A 20435-nucleotide genomic window follows, 5' to 3' on the forward strand; every position below is an offset into this window, starting at 1 on the left:
TTTCAGCGAGCGGGCAGACAGGCAAGGTTTCAGGTTGTTGGAATTCTTCACAGAGAAGGAAGACCAGGATACACTCCAGAGGGAAAGGCATTCCAGGACCAGAGGTTGAAGACACACAAGGTGAGTGTTTCTCAGAAGACTTTTCCATGCTGATCGGAGCGGGTGTAGCTTGGTTTGAATTTTCCTGGATGACAGCAAAGGCTCTGAGGTTCAAGGCAACAGCTTTCCAGACACTTTCTCTCAAGAACAAAACAATCTGGCAAGGAGTGACAGTGAGAGCGGGGTAGATAAACCAGGGTAGATAAACCAGGGTAGATAACGTGAGTTACGAATGTAACTACGGATCTGTGAGACCGAGGGATGACCGTCACTACGGTCTTAAAAAGGAATGATCACCTTCGTTCTGCCTATCACCGAAACCATATGTCAAAAACGTCACGCCCGTGACCTCCGGAAGCAGAACGACCTGCGTTAACAAATAGCAGGGATTGCTCCCGGTTCAGTGTCCTACCTTGAGCGCCTCAGGCTGTTCTGAGCGACAAAAGATAGTGACGGTCATCCCTCGGTCTCACAGATCCGTAGTTACATTCGTAACTCACGATCTGTTTCGACCTCACTCTGACCGTCACTACGGTCTTAAAAAGGGATGACAAATACCAAAATGGTCGCGAAGGACATAAAAGCTAATTATTAAAACCTCGCTCGGTCACGGACATGAGGGCGGCGTCGCCGACCGAAGCTGGGCGAGTTACATCCACCCTATAAAACCTAGTAAAAGTGCATGGCGTAGACCATGAGGCCGCTGCACAGATATCGTCTGCTGGTACTCCCCTGAGGGCAGCCCAGGACGTTGCCATACTTCTGGTAGAATGAGCTCTCATACCAGGAGGGGCTTGCATCCCCCGTGCCTTATAGGCATGGGAAATAACCTCTACTAGCCAATGGGACAGCCTTTGCTTTGAAAGAGGCAACCCCCTTTTTGCTGCCCCATAGCAGACAAACAGTTGGGAGTGTGCTCTCCTCAGTGGCTGTGTAAGGGCCAGATAAGCCCTCAAGGATCTCACTGGGCACAAGGTGAGTAACTTCTCCTGCTCTGCCTGTGAGGCAGAGGCAGGCTGAAACTGATCCACCTCCAGAACATGGTTGATGGACTGCCTGTTAATAACCTTTGGTAAAAAGGCTGGATTTGGCCACAGTGACACACCAGTGCCGCCTTCCCTCCATCTGAGGCAGTCGTCACTGACAGAGAGGGCACACAGTTCCCCGACTCGTCTTGCTGAGCAGAGAGCCAGAAGGAAAGCGGTCTTGAGAGACAAAGAGCGTGGATCGGAATCCGAAATGGGCTCGTACGGAGCCTCCGTGAGTGAAGTTAAAACCATCGGAAGGTCCCAGCCTGGAGCCCGTAGGGTACGAACTGGACGTAACCGGCGCGCCCCTTTCAAGAACTGGCCAACCAAAGGATGCCTTCCGAGAGGCCCGTTGTTCGCCCCCTGGTGGAAAGCGGAAATGGCTGAAGCATAGACTTTCACCGTACTAACCGCCTTGCCTTGATCCAGTTGGGACTGCAAGAAGCGTAACACATGAGGCACAGGGCAAGTTGCTGCTGGCTCAATATCCATACTACGGCACCAGTCAGAAAAAATTCTCCATCTGAGCGCATAACTGGCTCGAGTAGATGGGGCCCTGGCGTTGTTGAGTGTCTCCTGTACAGACTCACCTAAGCGATCAGCGACCGGCTCTGCAACGGCCAAACCCAAAGGCGCAGGGCGGCTGGGTTCGGATGCCAGACCTTCCCGTCTGCTTGTGACAGCAGATCTGCTCTGCTTGGCAACCGCCATGGCTGACCCTGCAGTAACTGGAGCAGGTCCGAGAACCAGGGTCTCGCTGGCCAACGTGGGGCAACCAGCAGGACTGTGTGTTGGCCCTCCTTGATCCTCTGTAGAACCTGAGGGATGAGAGGGAGTGGAGGAAAAGCGTACAGTAAGCCTATTGGCCACTCTTTCGATAGAGCATCCAGGCCCAAACTGCCCCCCTGCCCCCTGAGGGAGAACCACTCCGGGCAGTGGGTCGTTTCTGCTGACGCAAACAGGTCCACTTGCGCAACCCTGTACCGCATCCAGATCTGGTTGACCACATCTGTGTGCAGTCTCCATTCTCCCGGGAGTGGACCAGTCCTGGAGAGCATGTCGGCCGCGCCGTTCTCCACGCCCGGGACGTGCACAGCCCTCAGTGACGCCAGTCGTGGCCATGCCCATGTTAGGAGCTCCTCCGCCACTTGGAGGCATTTCTGGGACTTTGTCCCCCCCTGGTGGTTGACGTGATACACCGCAGAGGTGCTGTCCGATCTCACCAGAACATGGCTGTGCTGCAATGTTGGCAGGAACCGCTGTAGCGCAAGGTGAATGGCCTTCAGTTCGAGAACATTGATATGTTCCGACGTCCATGGAGGTTGCCAAATGGCCCACACTGAACGTCCTTCCCAGACAGCCCCCCAGCCCGTTAGGGATGCATCCGTCGAGATGACCTGTCTCCTGTGAGGATGACCCCCCAGGGGGACGCCACTGAGCAGGAACTCCCTGCTCCTCCAAGGACGCAGGGCTCGGATGCAAGCCCGAGAAACACGCAGCCTGACCTGCCTGTCGTCTCTCGGGTGGAGTCGGAACGCATTGAACCAGCATTGGAAGGGACGTGACCTCAGCAGGCCAAGAGGAACCACGACGGCTGCCGCAGCCATCAAGCCCAGCAACCTTTGGACTCTGTGGGCGGTAACTAGTCCGCCGAGCCGAAAGCACTTCAGGGCCTCTATTAGGCTGTCTACTCTCCGGCCAGTGAGAGACGCTTTCATGTGGGCTGAATCTAGGAGGATACCCAGGAATTCTGCCTGTTGGCGGGGCCGCAAATTGGATTTCTTCCAATTTACCACGAAGCCCAGGAACTGGATGTGGGCCAGCAGTGTCTCCGTGTCGCGCACCACTTGCTCTTGAGAATGGGCGCAAACGAGCCAATCGTCTAAGTACGGTAGTATCTTCAAACCCTGTGCCTGGAGGGGGGCTAGTGCAGCGGACACCACACGACTGAAAACTCTTGGGGCCAGGGAGAGGCCGAAAGGAAGGACCTGAAACTGGAACGCCCTGCCTCGAAAGGCGAAACGGAGGTATGGCCTGTGTTCTGGGCAGATTGGGACATGAAAATATGTGTCCTTCAGGTCCAGAGACGTAAACCACTCCCCCTGCTGGATTGATCGTATTACCACTGCGGTGTGAACCATTTTGAATGGCAGCACCTTGAGGTATTGATTTAGGGGCCTGAGGTCGAGGACAGGCCGATGACTGCCGTCCTTTTTGGGCACAATAAAATATTTGGAATAAAACCCAGCTCGCTGTGCGCTGGGTGGTACCTCCGAGATAGCCCCTTTTAAAAGTAGTTCTCGAACCTCGTTGTCGAGTACGGACTTTAAAATTGGGTCTCTTACAGCTGTTATTCTGACCCCTGAAAAAACTGGGGGCCGCCGTCGAAATTGTAGCCGGTACCCGTGGGCAACCATTGTCACGACCCAAGGGTCTGGCACAATCCCCTCCCAGGAGATCCGAGACAGCTGGGAAGGGCATCCGACGGGCAGCCCCTGACTGCTACGCCGGGCCACCGCCCCGGCCTGCGTTTCTGCCCCTGTTTGGTTTTGCTCCCCGCCTCCCCCTGAACTGGGGATGTGGGGCTGGCCCCTGGGTAACTGCCTGAAAGCGCTGGCCCTGAGCGATACTAGCCTGAGGAGGCCGGCCGGGCTGCCGTTGCCTGAACCTACCCACTGCTGCTCTGTAGACGCCGGGAGCTGCTCTAACGCCTACCCGTTGGACAGCCTCCCTTGATGCTGCGGCACATTCGGCACGGTCCAGCACCTCCTGGGATCCTGGATGAAAAACACACCCAGGTGCCACAGGGAGGTTAATCAGCTCTGCTTTAATAGCCTCTGGCAGACAGGTTTGCGTAAGCCACACCTGACGACGGCACAACACTGCCGAGGCCATCGAGTCTCCTACATCCCGTGTGAGCTGGGAGTGAGCAGATAGCGCAGCCTCCACCAGGGCCATGGCATCTCCGTCTGCCGGGTCTAGCGTCTTACGCAGAGCCGCCAGCGTCATAGCAAGGGCATTGCCCATACGGGCTGCTCGTGCCGAAGCGTTAAAAGACCTACTGGCCAGGCGGTCTGTCTTTGCACACTCCTTACGCGGGCAACGTGGATTAGGGGATGCCCGCGCAGGCCCAAGTGACGTCCAAGAGGCAACTGACGCCTCCACTGGTGGCATGTCTCCCAGCCCTGTTTCAGCAGGGTATACAGCCATTGCCAACTGACGGCAGCCTGGGTTAAACTGGGGCCGCTGCAAGGTCTTACCCCAAGCGGTCCTCAGCATCTTGGTGTAGTCCTCCGCCACGGGAATAGAAGGTGGGGGGCTAGCATGAGATACACCCTCCCAAGCACCCCCATAAGGAGCTGGGTCTGGTGTGGGGGGCTGAAGGCCTAGAATTTTAGAGGCACACAATACCCTTGACAGCAGATGGCTTACCGGTATCTCCCCCACGACTGTGGGCTCACCTCTAGAGCCAGTGTGTAGTTCACCACCACGGCTGCCTCCACCTGTGGCGTCAGAGGTCTGTGACGCGTGGAGGGACAGCACGTCTGTATCGGCCCAGTCCTCCTCCTCACCATGGCTCTCAGGCCTGCGTAAGGGGGGACCCTCCTGGCCCGGCGGTAGGGATGGCGGTAGGGATGGCGGGCCTTGATGGCCTTCTAGCCTGTCCATCCTCCTTGATAGCCCCTGAAGAGCTGAGAGGATATGGGCTAACCCCGCACTGCCGCCCTCTGCTGCCTCAGCTGGAACAGGGCGCTTCGCAGCTCTGGAGGCCCCTTCCTGGTCAGACCTATGGGGGGACTCACGCTGCCGGTCCCTTGAGCATTTGCGCGTACGCTTATGCCCATGTTTTCGGGCCGACCGATGGGGTGAGCGTCGCCCTTCCGCCCTGCCTTCATGCATGTGACCAGACACCAGGTTGGCACGGCGAAGTCGTTCCCCCCTAAGCAGGTCAACTGCTGCACTGCAGGGGTTGTCCACGTCCTCCAACACGTGGGCGGCCCCAAGGCAAGTAGGGCACTCCCTGTGCCCGTCTGCGGTGCTCATCGCAACCATGCAGACTCTGCAGTGGTGCGAGGCCATTATGGCGAGTTGCAGGAAAAAAGCTGGTGGCCGGCAACAGCGCGCGAACGCACCTAACTGGCACACACTCAACCCAACGGCTGCGAACAGCGGCTATAGGGTGCTGTTTGATAAACCACTTAATTAATTAATTTATTTATTTATGTCACCACTGAAACAGTAAACAATAATCAGTAAGCACCAATCTGTACTTACCTGAACAACACTCATTTATTTATAACAATAATCCTTACCTTATCTGGCTACTTACCTGAAAAATTCCAGTGGCCAAAGTAACACACAGAACAAACAAATATGCAGGTGCAGAACTGAGTGTTTTTTTTTTTGTTTTTTTTTAAACAACAAAAAATGCCCAAATGCACTTGCTTACCCGCGACAGTGCACGCATTCACCTACTGGCTTACACAACCAGTTACAACAGCGGTAGAGTAATGTGAAACTTAAACAACACACTACCTTAGAAAACAATATGCTACCGGCAATACAAAATATATGCAAGTGTAGCGCTAGGGTGGCCCGTACGTATGCAAACGCGTTAAGAAGGCTCACTTAGTGGTAACCAACAGCACTTAATAATCTGCACCAGTGCGCGAACGCACCTAGCAGGCGCACACTAACCCCACGGCTGCGAACAGCGGTATAGGGCACGCAACGTATAACAAACAATAAATAACAAAACAAGTGAAGCGCTATGGTGATCTGCAACAGAGCGCGAACGCAATTAAAGCAGGCTCACGGCAACGTGATATTAGCTTAACTGCACAGTCCAATTCACAGGGACACAAGGCACCTGTTACCCTCGGGTAGTGAATTCTGTGACTGTGTAGCCTATGCAAAAAATATCTGCTTCTTACCTGGTCCGGTTTTGAGGCGATCAAGGTGAGAGACTGAACCGGGAGCAATCCCTGCTATTTGTTAACGCAGGTCGTTCTGCTTCCGGAGCTCACAGGCGTGACGTTTTTGACATATGGTTTCGGTGATAGGCAGAACGAAGGTGATCATTCCTTTTTAAGACCGTAGTGACGGTCAGAGTGAGGTCGAAACAGATACCAGGGTAGATAAACCAGGGTAGATAAACCGCTGAGCTGATGAACTGATAGAGAGCAGCTGTGCTAGGAGAACCTGCTGGAGCAGAGAGCCGTCATGTCTACACCCACAGTGGGCATCACACAGGCCCTCAGCATAGGGAGACAGAACAACACACACAAGGGAAAAGGGGAATAACACATCAGAAACCGCAGCCCCACGACACTTTTTTCTTTTTACTATCACCTTGTTTACGCTCAGGAGAAGGGGATTGAATCAAAGCGCAGTGTCTGTTTGTTTCCTTTTTTAAATTGGCTCTGTATGAATTGGACCATTTTGGACGTTAATGAATTTGAAATGATTGGATTATGATTGTTTTACAATGAATTTGATTCTAATTGACCTGAATTGGACAAAATTTTTAAAATGCCATGAGATAATATTTGTTGTGATTTGGTTTTATATGAATAAAACTGAATGAAATTTAAATCTTCTTGAAAGTGTGTTGTTTCTTCCCAGTATTGTAAGGTGCTCACCTTAAGGGAATTAAATATTGTTTTCTTAATGTAAAATGCCCTGAGATTACTTTATATGTAAGAGTAGCTAAATAAATAATTTGTGGAATTTTACTGAATACCAGAAGGATGTAGTGCTTCATCAGATAAAATATCTTCCATCGTCCAAGACTTGGTTCTTGTTGTGAGGAGTACAACCACAAAAAGAAGCAGGAAAGCACATGTGTAATGTTTGAAATTCTACACATAATAAACTCATGAAGAGAATTAATTGTTTAAAAGTTGATTATGTCAGTGCAGCTGCAGTGGTTGTTATACATCAGGGTAAACAAATACTGACTCTTTTTTTTCTTCTGGTATTTTTTCTGGGCAATGGTAAAGGTAAGAACTGAGAGAAACAGCCAGTTTGATATTAAACCTTTATTCTATTACAGAAACACTACATCAAAACAGAAACTTCAAGATATCTGTCACTGTCAGTACACTGTCACTGTAATATGTGTTCAGAGTCAGTTCAAATGTAACACTTAAGTCAATTATTAAAACTGTTCAGCCCCCCCGCAGCGTTCTGAAAGCCCAATTACCATGACATGCAGACAAAAACCTATTGTTCCACTGCAAGTCAGTGTTTGTTTTCATGTAAGACATTGAGGATTATGGTCACACAATAGATTCAATTAGTTAGTTTCAGAAGCTAACTTTACGCAAAAGCATTATTTGACTCATGTCCAATGTCTTGGATCCCGATGTAGAAAATGAGTTGGTGTCCTATTAAAGCACACTGGCTTGCATGGTAAGGAAGTTAGCTAGCTAGTACCGACTATTGCACACTTTTTCTGAGAGCCATTTTATGTGTAAGTAGGGACACAAACTGCATTCGCAAAATAAATAAAATCCCTTGTAATTACAAGAAAAATATCTAGTATCTAGTAACTGTGGGATCTAGATTTTGTGTCTAGATATATAACAACATCTTGTCATTATGAGAAATAAAAATAACTTCCTCATAATTCTGAGAATGCACAAAAAATAATGGGATAGGTAATGGAACACTCCCAACCTGTCTCAGTGTCATGAAATATTTAGGTTTCATGACACTGATGAAACCTAAATATTTCTGTGGATCAATTATACTCAAGATAATCTCGAAGTAAACAGTTTTCTTTTGTGAATGCATTATACCTTCAGTTAGAACGAGCTGGAATGTTTATTGTTTAGTATTACTTATAAGCATAAAAACATGCTGACAATAATTTGTACAATTCAGTTACAAGTATATATAAATATAACTGAATCTGAACTAAACTGAATTTTATCCGCATAACATGACATTTCTTTTGGAAATTTGAGATATTTTTATCGTTCACCAGAATTAACGAGAAATATAGTACCTGTGAACCCATTTGTTGGTACATATTAATGTTCCATACATTTATTGTACAATCTAGAACTTTGATCAATGATCAGGTCCCAAACTTCCAAGGTAAAAGCCTAATAGATTACTTTAAAATAGAACTTCTCATGACTAGCTAGCTTTCAGAATAAACTGATTTGTGTACACATGTGATCAAGGTTGATAACATTCTTTGTAATATAAAACAATGAGAATAATAACACTGTCCCTGTCCCTGATGTGACAGCAGTATTTTCAAGAATAATTTTCTGATAAAATGTACTGTATGTATTGCACAATAAACCAATTTCAGGCCTGGGTTCTGTTCGCTGGAACCAAACAGAAATAGCTATATTATTACATAAAAAAGGTAGTCTTCTTCATCAACTTATCAAGGCCAATGGCCTATAGCCTATAGAGTGGTTTGTGATGAATTCAGGCAGAATTCAAGGCTGACCGAAAATCTCTTGTAGCATAGGCTAAAGATTTGCATTTCCACCCAGCTATCAGCTCAAACATTTAGTCAGGGTTCCCATACAGGACACACTAATGAGTATAAAGCCACAAATGTATATTTGGTGCGATAGAAACTAGAAAGCAATACCATTATCTGTCAAATAACCAGCTATTAGCTCATGTCTTTAACTGATTATATAAGTAATAGAAAAAATAGAAACCATACTTAAACCTACAGCAAAAATCTAATAAGACAATTTTATAGCATCAAAACGAAAAAAAAAAGAAAACAAAGTGACATCTTTTTTAACAACTAGTGTGGACCATCTTTTAACCATTCAAATATCCCAGCGAGACCATAAACCGCCCCTAATAATCTGCCAGAGCTAGTTACTAAGATGAGCAGTTCACCCAAGTGCTTCGTTGTTGTAATGGGTCACTATATCAATAAGATCAAAATAACATAAAAGTGGCAATTTAAGAGATGAACTCAAACTGGCACCATTTTAGTCATATTTGACAGCTCTTGAGGCCCTAAAATAACAGTTGCAGAATGCAACAGATTCCCAAAATTATGGTAAAATATAACATTTATGTCTTGGCTCATTATAGGCCTGATTGTAAAGTATAGAGACTATTCACTCAAATGAGTGCACATGGTTGCCATGGTAATACATATCAAATTTAGCAAACATATATAAAAGCTTATAGTTCACGTACACAAAATCTAAAATATCTATATACTGTGTCCTATCAATAAATATTCGGTAAAAGACTAAAATGATAGGTTTTTAGAAATATGGAAGTAATTAAATTGTCTTTAAGTAATTTACATTTTGTGTTTTTGGCATTTTAGGATAAATGTCCATCATCTGGTTAAATTTATTACCACACTGTGAATTGTGTTGCAACCAGCATGCCATTAAATACAGAAGAATAGGTAGTATCAGAAGGCCAAGTGTATAGGTGCAAGCAGAAGATACCTTCAAAATATAGCTACCAAACCTCATTCTTTCGTATCTGCAAAGATCAGGCACCACATTATAAAATGAAAAGGCTAAATCTGAGGCTCACTAAGTCACTGAATATGAGATATGAGGAACACCATGTTGGTGTCCACAAATCCACTGGACACAGAGGTTGTAGTGTTCATCTTCTTACTCGAGTTACATGTCAGCAGATTCAGGCAAAGGGTGATAGGTTTGGGCCAAAGTTCAATTCTCACAGTGATCTTATGATTCTCAATTATTAGAGTTGTGCTTTCAGAATTCTCATATCATCCCTCATTGTAGCAAACGCTGATTTTAAGTTTAACACTGTAGAAACTCAAATTCAGTAATTGTGTTGCTTCTCAAATGGAAAGTTAAAAATACCATCATAAACAAGGCTACAAGACTTTTCATAATCGCATTTGACATCATGTAAGAAATCCTGTATACTTTGACAGCTGATTTCTGATTTACACTGTAGCTTTTAAAACCAGGCAACTTTTTCTGTGAATTTTTTTATTCAGTTAAAACAATTGTCCTCTAATAACACATAAAATTATACTCATGTACGACTTGAAACTTAAAGTTATTCACAGTGTACAAAGTATTTGTACAGATTCTGGTACTCAGTGTTTATCTGGAATTATTATCCCTCATTGTGCCTTTTACACCAACAAGATTTAAAAAAAAAATGTATTTGATTACAATTCCTATTTCTGCATGCATGTGGATTCTTTCTTTTCCAATTATGATGTATGACATTATTCAGTCAAAACATAGTCATGATAAAGTTCAGACAATGTCCATAAAATGGAAATATACTGTGATGATCTACAACTCTTCCTCAATCATTACATGTATTGTACAGCATAAGAACATATCCGTGGACATAGTCTCAAATAAATTTGATTTCTAAGTTGTTCTTTTTTTTTACATTAAGAGCACACATGTACCCTTTATTTTTGTGTCAAAAGAAAATCTTTTTGTTCAAGCAGGTAAATCAGCTTCAGTTAAGTTTGGGCCACTGAAAGGACTTCTTGGATGTGTAAAATGGTCAAAAAATCTTGTTAGAAGTTGCAAACTGGCACAGTCTTACATTTACATCAGTTCATCTCTGATCCTCGAATATCGAAAAGCTCCAATGCTCTCTCTTTTAGAGCCATTGTAAAATCCCTTTATTTCTATGACATAGTCACAGTGACCCATAAAAATGCTGATGTGAAGTCATCCTCATCGAGTCAAACAAACTTAATAAAGTCTTAGGTGATACCCTCTCTTGTTGTATTTGTGTTCATACACCCATTTTTGAGATTTCCAGAAGTAGGGGGCTACTGGTGGAAAATTTCATTTTAAAAGTTGAGGATTCCTATCGATGGAGGTCCACTATAAAATGAACTAAGACTCTATTAAGTCTTTTTGACTCCATGAGGAAGGCTTGTACGTTGAAATTTGCAGAATTTTATAGACCAATATGACACTCATAGAAGAAAAAGCTAATGCTTATCCCATCCAAAGGGAATCTTAAACAAATCTACATTGAGTCCAGGAAGTACAAACAATAATACCTATAATCTGTATTTATTTATGTGGAAAGCTACTGCTTAGTTGAATTTTCAAATAGTTTGAGTTTATTCAAATAAACATCCTACTGATCATCACTAATGATAGTGTTGAGATAATATGCGCTTTGAAAAATAAAAGAACAGAAAAAAATGTTCTTCTTGTTTCACTAATATTAAATGAGGAACAAAATTTCAAATTGATTTGACTTGAAAATAGCACTCTTAAAACACTATTTGGATTGAAACAGAATTGTTCAGCTCTGGCTGCATTGAATATTGCCAACATTTAATACTGGTCCATGCCCCTTTGTTCAAAACACATCACAACTACTTCTTAGTCTGGTCTGAACCAATAAAATATGGGTACAATAAATAAAACTGTCACATAAAAACTGTCTGACCAAGAAAACCTTAACAAATGGTCTTTGAACCAGTGACTATGCTTCCTTTTTATGGCACAGCAACAAAGTTTTTGGCAAGTAACAAATGGCAAATCTAGAATAAATACAAACCAACTTTAAACTTAACAGAAAATATTCTCCATATATCAAAGTAATCTCTTCATTAATCAAAACAGTGTTCAGCCAGCTAAAGTTTGACTAAAATAACCTAAATGTGCAAGAATCTCAGAGGCTCCTACAACTGCAACTGTAAGAAAAATCCACAATTGCTTCCTTTCTTTGATTCTGTCCTATGAAAATAAAAATGATCATGATTATTTCATTTTCAAAATGATCCTTTACATGCAGTTGTATTCAAAGTGGTCAGCCTATTGGCAACATTACTTTAAATAAATCCCTCTTCACGCTGCTTTGTTAAGTCATCAAATAGTAGATATAATAACAGGACCATTAAATCATATGATGACAAGGCTTTCACAACTTTTATAGCACTTTAAATGCTAAAACCTTGTTCTGTTTGTTCTTTGCTGTAACTCCTTGCTAATAATGAATTTGTATAGCAACACAGGAACAATGCACAGTGGTTATTTCAAGAATGGCTGCTAAAACTCTTAAATCCTTCTCATCAAACACAGACAGTTTTCCTTTTGACTGATCAGGGTTTTTGCTTGAAAGCACTGCATCAAATTTGACTCTCAAGATTTATCCATATTTTTGGAAAAAAACCACCTATCTGCCAGCTGAGAATAAACTAAAAGTATCTGTCACATTCAACCATATGTAACAACTTCTACACAGGAAGTTCAATTATTAGAGTTGTAAGTCCTCTTCACAGACCTAAAAAACAACACACACTGGCTATGCTTTATAGCACCATTAACTCCTGTAATGTTATTAGCTTAATCTTCATTGCCCTACACCTACAAATTCAATAGCAAATTGCATTGTTGCAGAGGCAAACATTTACAGAAATATCCACGCTTGCTGTTTAAATATCTATAAATCAGAAGCTGTGAAGAAACACTGTATTCTGCTGTCATATTTACAAAGTCATTAAGCTTCAGTAACTTAAATTTCATACCATCCAAACTAAAGGATCTCCATATTTCCATTGAAATGTATAAAAAAAAGTCTGTTGAGAGTTCTTTACTACAATCCTCTGCTATACAATACGTCTATGAGACTAGCCCACAGCCACAATTCTTTTCATTTGATGGCACTTTGGCACAGAGTTAATCAAACAATATAAAAACAACTAATATTTATTAAATAGTCAATCACTAGCACTTGCACATTAAAAAAATTAAATATTCATGAAGTTGAAACATAAAAATTATTTGCACTTGATGAATTTAACCACACACGCAAAACACTACAGCAAAGGTAGAGTCAACCTTTGTACTCCAACAATACAATGGTATTTGAGAGTACCAGTAATAGGGTAAGGGCTAAGGGAGAAAAAAATGTAAAACCAATTAAATCATTATTACAATATAACTTGCAACACCCACATTATGTTGAAGAAAAATCACAATGTAATTAAACAAAGCCATCATTTTATATATTTCAAAGATAAAAATAGAAATATTGTATAACTTTAATGTTAGCATTTTACTGCGGCTAACAGTGAAGGACAGTACAAGCATGTCCAAAGATTGCTGCTGATTCAGTGTCATACAATTAAAAAAACTGCCCCCTATTTCGGATTTTAAAACGGGCATTCTGCAAGGCAAAAATAAGCCTCTGTGTGGATAGTAAAGCAATGCTAATTAATACAAACATCCATACAATATTAATGAAACATACCGAAGTTTACAGCAGTTTTGAAAAACTAACTTCTTTTTCCCAAAATGATGTATTTTTCTGCAATAACCTAAACTTCTAAGATTATCTTATTATATGACATTTTATTGTTAATAACTATAGTTTCTAGTTATGATGACATTCTATAATTAACTATTACATTATTTCTAATGTTCGGATTTCTTCTTAAAATTAGGATATGATTCTTGGGACATTACCGTACAACTTTTAACTGTAAAATTTTACCTTTAATTTGTAATACTTCCAAATAAATCTAGTTGAACTGCAATAGTTTAGAAAACTTCCCATTTTTGTTGCAATAATCTGTCTTGTAAGATGGGTGCATTTCATCCTCTAATGTCAACAATATCAAATGAAAATGCATCTTATTCATGCATTTGTCATTTGAAATTATAACTTTTGAAAACATGTATTTATACTATTCTTGTACAATTAGACTTTATTGAATGTTAGTTTAAATAACCTTGGATTTTGTCATTTTAACATTTTGTAAAATCATCAATACATTCAAAAATATTTGCAGAAGTATTTTTCACAAAGTATTACTGGTGGTCCTAAAACTTTATGTATTTTTTCCTGATTGCTGCCCTAAAGATGTAACGCCATACCCATCACACTAAAATGATGAATCGTGAAATAATCCAAACAAAAACCCCGAAATGTTTAATTTTCTTCTGTCTTTGGTCTGTAAGTATGTTTTTTTTTTCAGATGCACATGCTGCATGTACAATGCACCAATGACATATATGAAAATTTATATACTGCACACTATTTAAATGCAGCATGTAAATGGAAAAGAAAGGAATGTTTGTTTAACAACATATTTCAAAACAACATATCCCCCACAATATTGGTCTTAGCCAACACATTAACTACACCATCATGACTTACAACACTGCCCAGATAGCACTCTGGTCTGCACTATAGTCCAGGTGTAACTATAGCAATGGGCTTGACTTCCCTTGTGGCCTCACATGTGTTCAAACACATTATAGTTATGGGCTTTGTGTAAGCGTATGTGTTTACTCTCCAACATTAAGGTTTAATTAATGACAGTATGAAAACGGGAATATGTATCTATAAATGACAACAGTCATTGGCCTGAAACCACCTTTGTTGCCGGGAAAATATGGGACAGACCAAACACTGCAATTTCTCTTGATGAGTTGACTCAAATGGTCATCATTCTATTTTGCCCATTGTCCATGAGCTAATGAAACAAAAGGTTTTTCTATACTAAGATTTACAAAAAGTCGTTGTCTTTCCAGCAGTGTATGATAAAATAGGTATTCAGATAAAAACTCACTGATTCAAATTGATATTAATAAACCTGTAATACATGGCAAAAAAAATGTATTCAGCTGGAAACAGAACTAGGTATGATGCTTGTGGGCACAAATTGCCAGATATTATTGCCTAATTGCCCCATTATAGATATTGAGGGTGGGAATGATACATTTTTGGCTTTCCCATATTGGTTGACCCTGGGTAATAGATGGTTTAAACTCCACTGTCTTTCAATTTTGGCCCCCATTAAAGTAAAAACTAAGGCCTTTTCCGCTGCTGGTCCTAAACTGTGGAACGACCTCCCATTGTACATTAGACGAGCCCCTTCACTGTCCATTTTTAAAACCCGTCTTAAAACCCCTTTTTATTCCCTGGCTGTTTTAATATTGTTATTGTTTATTATTCTTTTTACATTGTTCTTATGTTTTATGCCTTATATTTCGTGTTGTTACTCATGTACAGCACTTTGTTTCAGCCACGGCTGTTTTAAAGGGCTTTATAAATAAAGTTGAGTTGACTTTGGAGTTTGAAATGTTGGTCCCAGCAATACAACTAATGAAATCTCAAACTGGTCAAAGGATTTTTTTTTTCTTTCTCTTCTTTTTAAAAAAAATAAATAATCAAAAAACCAAAACAACAAAAGACACAGCATTTAGATGGATGAACTCAACACTATCACTCTTTATAGGCCAACCCTAGATTAGGAGGTGGGGTATGAGTCAGGAGGGGGCGTGGTAAGGTAGGGGGAGGAGTTGGGCTTGGACGGCCAAAAACACTCTGCATCTGCCAGTTGGTGTAATTGGTTTGGGTAGGGTGTTCTTGAAAACTTCGGAGGTTTTCATGAAAATGGTTGTTGCTCTCGTTGCCGTGGTGATGGCTGTCATCACAGGGGCGATGGTTTTTGTGGAGGTCAGGAGTGGGCCCTTGATCTCCAACATGGACAGTGTTGCTGTTGCCCTTCCTCTTCAGAGTCGACTCACGGCTGGATGATGCCAATGACTGGCAGTCTGAGCCTCCATCACTGCTAGCACTTGTTCCCTCCACAGGAGTGACCCTGATAGTAGTAACAGCCTGAGGGTGGGGGTGAAAAGGAGAAGCAAAGGCGGCAGGGAGGCTGAAAGGCATGTTGGAGTTGGTAGAGCTGGGGTTGAAATTAGGGTGAACATTGTTGAAATTTGGGTTATTGGGATTGTTAGGACTAAAACTGGGGTGCTGGAAATTGTTAGGATTATTTGGATGTAGGGGGTGCAAAGGGTGCACAATATGTGGATGGCAGGTGTACATGCCTCCTCCTCCCCCTCCATCCGATTCAGTCCCTATCACACTCCTCTTCCCATCCAGTGAGCCACATTCTCTCAGAGAATCACAGTTATCTGTGTGTCTGTTCAGGTCATTGAGAGTGTAAGTTGACTGTCGAAGGGATGCTCGTTGTTCTGTTGGTTTCCATCGCCAGGAGCCACTTCCATCAGTGCTCGGAGGTTTCACCACAGGCTTGTTATGTCTGGACTCTGGGTGGGCTTCAACTCGAACTATACTGCCACTCCTTTCCAATCCCCCTAAAATAGCAAGACAAGTAAACTTAATTATGCTGCCATTGTGTCAGCTTGAAAGTGCACTTCTAACTGTATCAAAATTACATTTAGAATTCCCCTAAACTTGATTTTTGGGCTTTTTCTCTGCAACATTCAATGGTTATATTTACTAACATTTTATATAATCTCAGTAAAAATTGTGTTATATGGAATCTAATAATGTGATACAGTAGTACAGACCTCTTCCTCCCACTGCTCCAGTGGTAGAGGCTGGTGGTGACGGATCTTGGTCTGTTAGAGCTCGGTACCGAATGGACCCAGAGCAGCTGATAGTACTTCCACTGTCCTCTGAGCGAGTAGAGTGAAGGAGACCTTGCTGTTTGGATAAGGCTATTACCTGAAAAATAAAAGGTACAATTAAATGTGGACAGTTATTAATGTTGCTGAGATACTTAACAAAGTATCAACTAACACTGAACAGCATTTGGCAACAATAGGGAGGAAAAATTCCCTTAGTCAGTTACATCTGTTGTATTTATGTGGACAAATTACTGCTCCGTGTATATGATCACTGATATACTGATAAAAATTTGTAATGCATGTCTGCATTTCTATGCTAGTTAGCTATGTAGCTCTTGTAAAACAATGCAATTGTTGTAAAGCAACAAAAAATGGAAGTTAATGTGTACTCATTGAACGAGACATTGATCCATGAAAAGCACCTTGAACAGACCCTAATCTGGTCATTGAGATCAGGTCTGTACATCTCAAAGATTGATAAAGACATAATTGTAATTAGTAACTTTAGCAAAAAACAATTTTAGATTAAATATATTGGGCATTATGTATAGAATAATGTAAAGATTAAGATACAAATATCAACAAATCATCAATAAGAAATAGGCCACAAACTTTTTTCTGGCTCTCTGAACACTCCTTGAAAAAAGAAATAAATTGAATAAACTGCAATAAGTGATTGGCTTGGTTTAAATGGACGACAGATTGAGGATTGATGGAAATTAAGTAGATATTTCAAATGAATCATTAACCTGCATGAGACGAGGCTGTCCTCCAGCACTGAGTGGCCTGCAGGGAATTGTGCTTTTCTCAGCTCCTCTTAGCCATTTTTCCCTCACCGACCCACCTCCATCCATTATGCTATCCTCGGATTCACTCTCCTGATCTTTGCTGGTGGGATTTTCCTCCTCAGGAATGTGAACTAGCTGGGAGGACCCAGGTCGGGATTGAACACAAACTCTTGCTCCAGCAACCATTCCAGTGCTTCCATTTAGTGCCAGGTGATTATTATTGGCCACAGGCACAGAGTTAGCTGCCAGTTTTATGTATTGAGCAGGAATATGAGCCCCAACACACATTTCAGCTTCCTGGCCTGTGGCTTTAGACATATGGGTTCCACTGCGGAGCTCTGCCTCCAGGCCCATAGCAGATGGCTCAGAGGAACAACGGAACTCCATGTTCCTCTGAGGAGATGATGATGAGGCAGGCTTTATTCCATCCATCACCTGTAGGGACAGCTTCCTGTTGTCATTCTTATTCTTCCATTGGCTAAGCAGCTGCTTTGATCGGGTAGAGTCCATTGAGGCATGGATGGAGGCATGGCGGCGTGAATTGCGAACCTCCTCCAATGAGGAGCCTCCATGGGACCTGAGAAAAAAGAAGAAGAAACTATAGGAGCAACACGAAAAAAAGAAGACCGTGGCAAGACTGAGCTCATGTTTGCATTATGCTCGCTGCTGACCAGTTATTTTAGTAATATGCAATACAAAAAAATATATACCGGTACAGTTAAAATTAACAGCCGAACTGGAGGATTGATACAAAGCATTTTTAGGAAGAAACCTAACTTATCCATGCTGATAACCAGTTCACCTTTTTGAATTGTCATAAACCATAAGAATAAATATTACCCAAAACAGTTTTTGCACTTCCAGTGAAAACATTGGAGTCTTGAAATGTTGTGCAGATGTTTTGAATTTGGTGGCATGTGAAAATGCGAATGTCTGCAACACTCGCAACTTAGTACAATCTCTGTAACATCAGCGGGTGAGACCAACGTCAGCGGAGGGGGGGCAAGCAGGGTCTTATGCCCCTCCTGTCAAAGGCTGCGCCCCCCTCTTTGCCCCCCCTCCCCTCTACATATTTATGGATAAAAAACTATAACATGAATAAATAGCCTATACATAAAATGAAGCGAGAGACTTGTCTGACTTGGACAACATTAACAACTAGAACATTTCTGAAGAAATTTTGATGGGTGCCAAGCTACTGCCCGCCCAGAGACAGATGCTATGCTGAGAGACCTGCTTGTTGCCAGTCAAGCATTAGATATTTCCAGTCCAGAATGAAATCTCAGATACTGAGATATTGGCTTGGTGAAAGCTGCCTGCTTTAGGCATCATGAGTGAGGGAAAGCACACAGGAGGACTCCGTAAACCCGAGAGAGACAGGGTGGGACAGGTTGTGACCCCTTAGAACAAACAGCTGTTTCAATAGATTTTTAAGTCATAGTGTAGAGAAATAATTAACCTGTTAATAGCATAAAGGTCTGCTGAAGACAGTTATGTCATTTCTATGAAGGTCATTAATGTGGAGACTGTGAGTGGTTTCTGTGGAGTCCCCTGTATTTCTGATGGAGAGGGACTGTTAGGGATGGGAATCGAAAACCGGTTCTTGTTGAGAACCGGTTCCCAGTGTTTCAATTCCTTGGTATCGTTTGCCGATTTTGCAAACGATTCCCTTATCGGTTCCAGTGGGCGCGAATGACGTCACCATGCAACGTTGCGTGGCGAATCCAGCGCAGCGAGTCCAGTGCAGCCAGCAGCCAACAGTAAACATGGCGCCCGAGCGGTACAAACACTCGAAAGTTTGGTTACACATCCCTAAAAAAGACAACAACAGGGCAACTTGCAAAGTGAATATTTCACCAAAGGGAGAAAATACTACCAACATGCAATAACTATGAATGAATGATTAACGTTGGTGAATCTGAACCCAGCAACGTTAGCAACGTTAGCATGTCCTCGGCTAACACTGCAGGTCACTAACTAACTAACAAACACTGCCTATCATGTTAGCGCCATTTGCCTCATTGTAAAACCTGCTGTTAGTAACGGTTAAGGTTAAATGAATGCCTTCTCAGGCATTACATTTAGATGAAATCATGAGAGACAGAGCCTGACTGGCTCAGAGCCAGAGGCTGGTGGTACTACCCCCAGTTCACGTCTACCTCCAGCTTCTCCTTTCACCAGAGCAGGAAGAGTTAAATTACCCAGGCCATGATAGACCAATGTGGACCTCACCGTTGTTGGGTTTGTGAGGTCATGACTCGTGTTACTTCTAAACTAAACAAAGTTGATGCTAATCGACCGGTTTGTTGTCCTTTTTCTCCAAATGAGAATTGATAAGGGAACCGATAAAGAACCGAATCGTTAAGCAGAATCGAAAATTAAAAATCTTATCAATTCCCATCCCTGGGGACTGTGTTGTTTCCATTGGAGCTACTGCCCCCCCCCTAAGAGACAGAGGCTGTCATGCTATATTGTATTAGGAGCACACATAACACAGGCTGGCTTAAAGCTGTTATAATGGGGCATCCATGCTGGCTTGTCCCTCATAAGCAATATTAGTACAGGGCAGCCATGTTGGCTGATAAGGAGTAACAGCTGTGTGATTAGATGGAGCTACTGCCCGCTGACAGACCTGCTCGTTGCCTGTCAAGCATTAGATATTTGCAATCCAGAATGAAATATGAGATTTGAGAACATTTGGAACTGAATGTAATGCTTTTTGAGCTGCAATCTGGGATCATTGCAAGCAGAACAAAGGCCTCAGAGGGAGAGCCAGAGACTGAATCCGACCATAAACATCACACAAAGATGAAGAAAGTGAAAACAAGTGACTTCAGGAGGGGTGACATCTATTTCAGGCCCAAGAGAGGCATACCAGGCGTGCAAAGACCCCCAGGAGCATGCTGGACCTGTGATGAGCTCGGACATTATACAAACAGCCAAAGACCAGGAGGAAACCGATGCTCAGCGTGACCAAGGCCAGCCTCTGCAGCGTGGAGCCAGAGGCCCCGAGGATGCCTGCGCAGGGCCAGACTTTAGAGTGGAAATTAAAATACAAATATTTATTCCAATTAGACACCTAACAATTTATCAGGGAGAGATGTTTTTTTGTAAGATTAAATAAAATAAAAAAATCTGGTGTTCTCCCTAGGGTG

The 20435-nt window shown here is 42.7% G+C and overlaps 2 protein-coding genes across 2 annotated transcripts in view; both read right to left on the reverse strand.

The window, feature by feature from the left end:
• Nucleotides 1-1430: 1430 nt before the first annotated feature.
• Nucleotides 1431-5207, reverse strand: LOC142399558 (uncharacterized). Its single transcript, XM_075484281.1, has 4 exons — nucleotides 4589-5207; nucleotides 3993-4513; nucleotides 3843-3904; nucleotides 1431-3761 (listed from the first exon to the last, which is right to left on the reverse strand). The coding sequence occupies exons 1-4, from the start codon at nucleotides 5205-5207 to the stop codon at nucleotides 1718-1720; spliced, it is 3246 nt and encodes a 1081-aa protein (XP_075340396.1). The 3' UTR covers nucleotides 1431-1717.
• A 1946-nt stretch (nucleotides 5208-7153) lies between these two features.
• The window catches only part of LOC142399471 (phospholipid phosphatase-related protein type 4-like), a 75459-nt gene continuing 62177 nt past the window's right edge, over nucleotides 7154-20435 (reverse strand). The window contains exons 9-11 of the mRNA XM_075484175.1: nucleotides 17242-17857; nucleotides 16433-16589; nucleotides 7154-16216 (exon numbers count right to left, since the gene is read on the reverse strand). Of these exons, the coding sequence (XP_075340290.1) occupies nucleotides 15336-16216; nucleotides 16433-16589; nucleotides 17242-17857 (1654 nt within the window). The 3' untranslated portion in view covers nucleotides 7154-15335. The remainder of the gene's footprint in view (nucleotides 16217-16432; nucleotides 16590-17241; nucleotides 17858-20435) is intronic.

The sequence above is a fragment of the Odontesthes bonariensis genome, chromosome 14 (genome assembly GCF_027942865.1).
Source record: "Odontesthes bonariensis isolate fOdoBon6 chromosome 14, fOdoBon6.hap1, whole genome shotgun sequence".
Classification (NCBI taxonomy): domain Eukaryota; kingdom Metazoa; phylum Chordata; class Actinopteri; order Atheriniformes; family Atherinopsidae; genus Odontesthes; species Odontesthes bonariensis.

Excerpts from the sequence above, each read along its gene's own strand:
- LOC142399558 (XM_075484281.1), bottom strand. The coding sequence starts at position 5,207 with ATGGCCTCGCACCACTGCAGAGTCTGCATGGTTGCGATGAGCACCGCA. Across the intron at positions 3,905-3,992 it reads CAGTGTTGTGCCGTCGTCAG|GATCCCAGGAGGTGCTGGAC; the intron begins GTGTGGCTTACG and ends TTTTTCATCCAG. Across the intron at positions 3,762-3,842 it reads CAAGGGAGGCTGTCCAACGG|GCTAGTATCGCTCAGGGCCA; the intron begins GTAGGCGTTAGA and ends CGGCCTCCTCAG.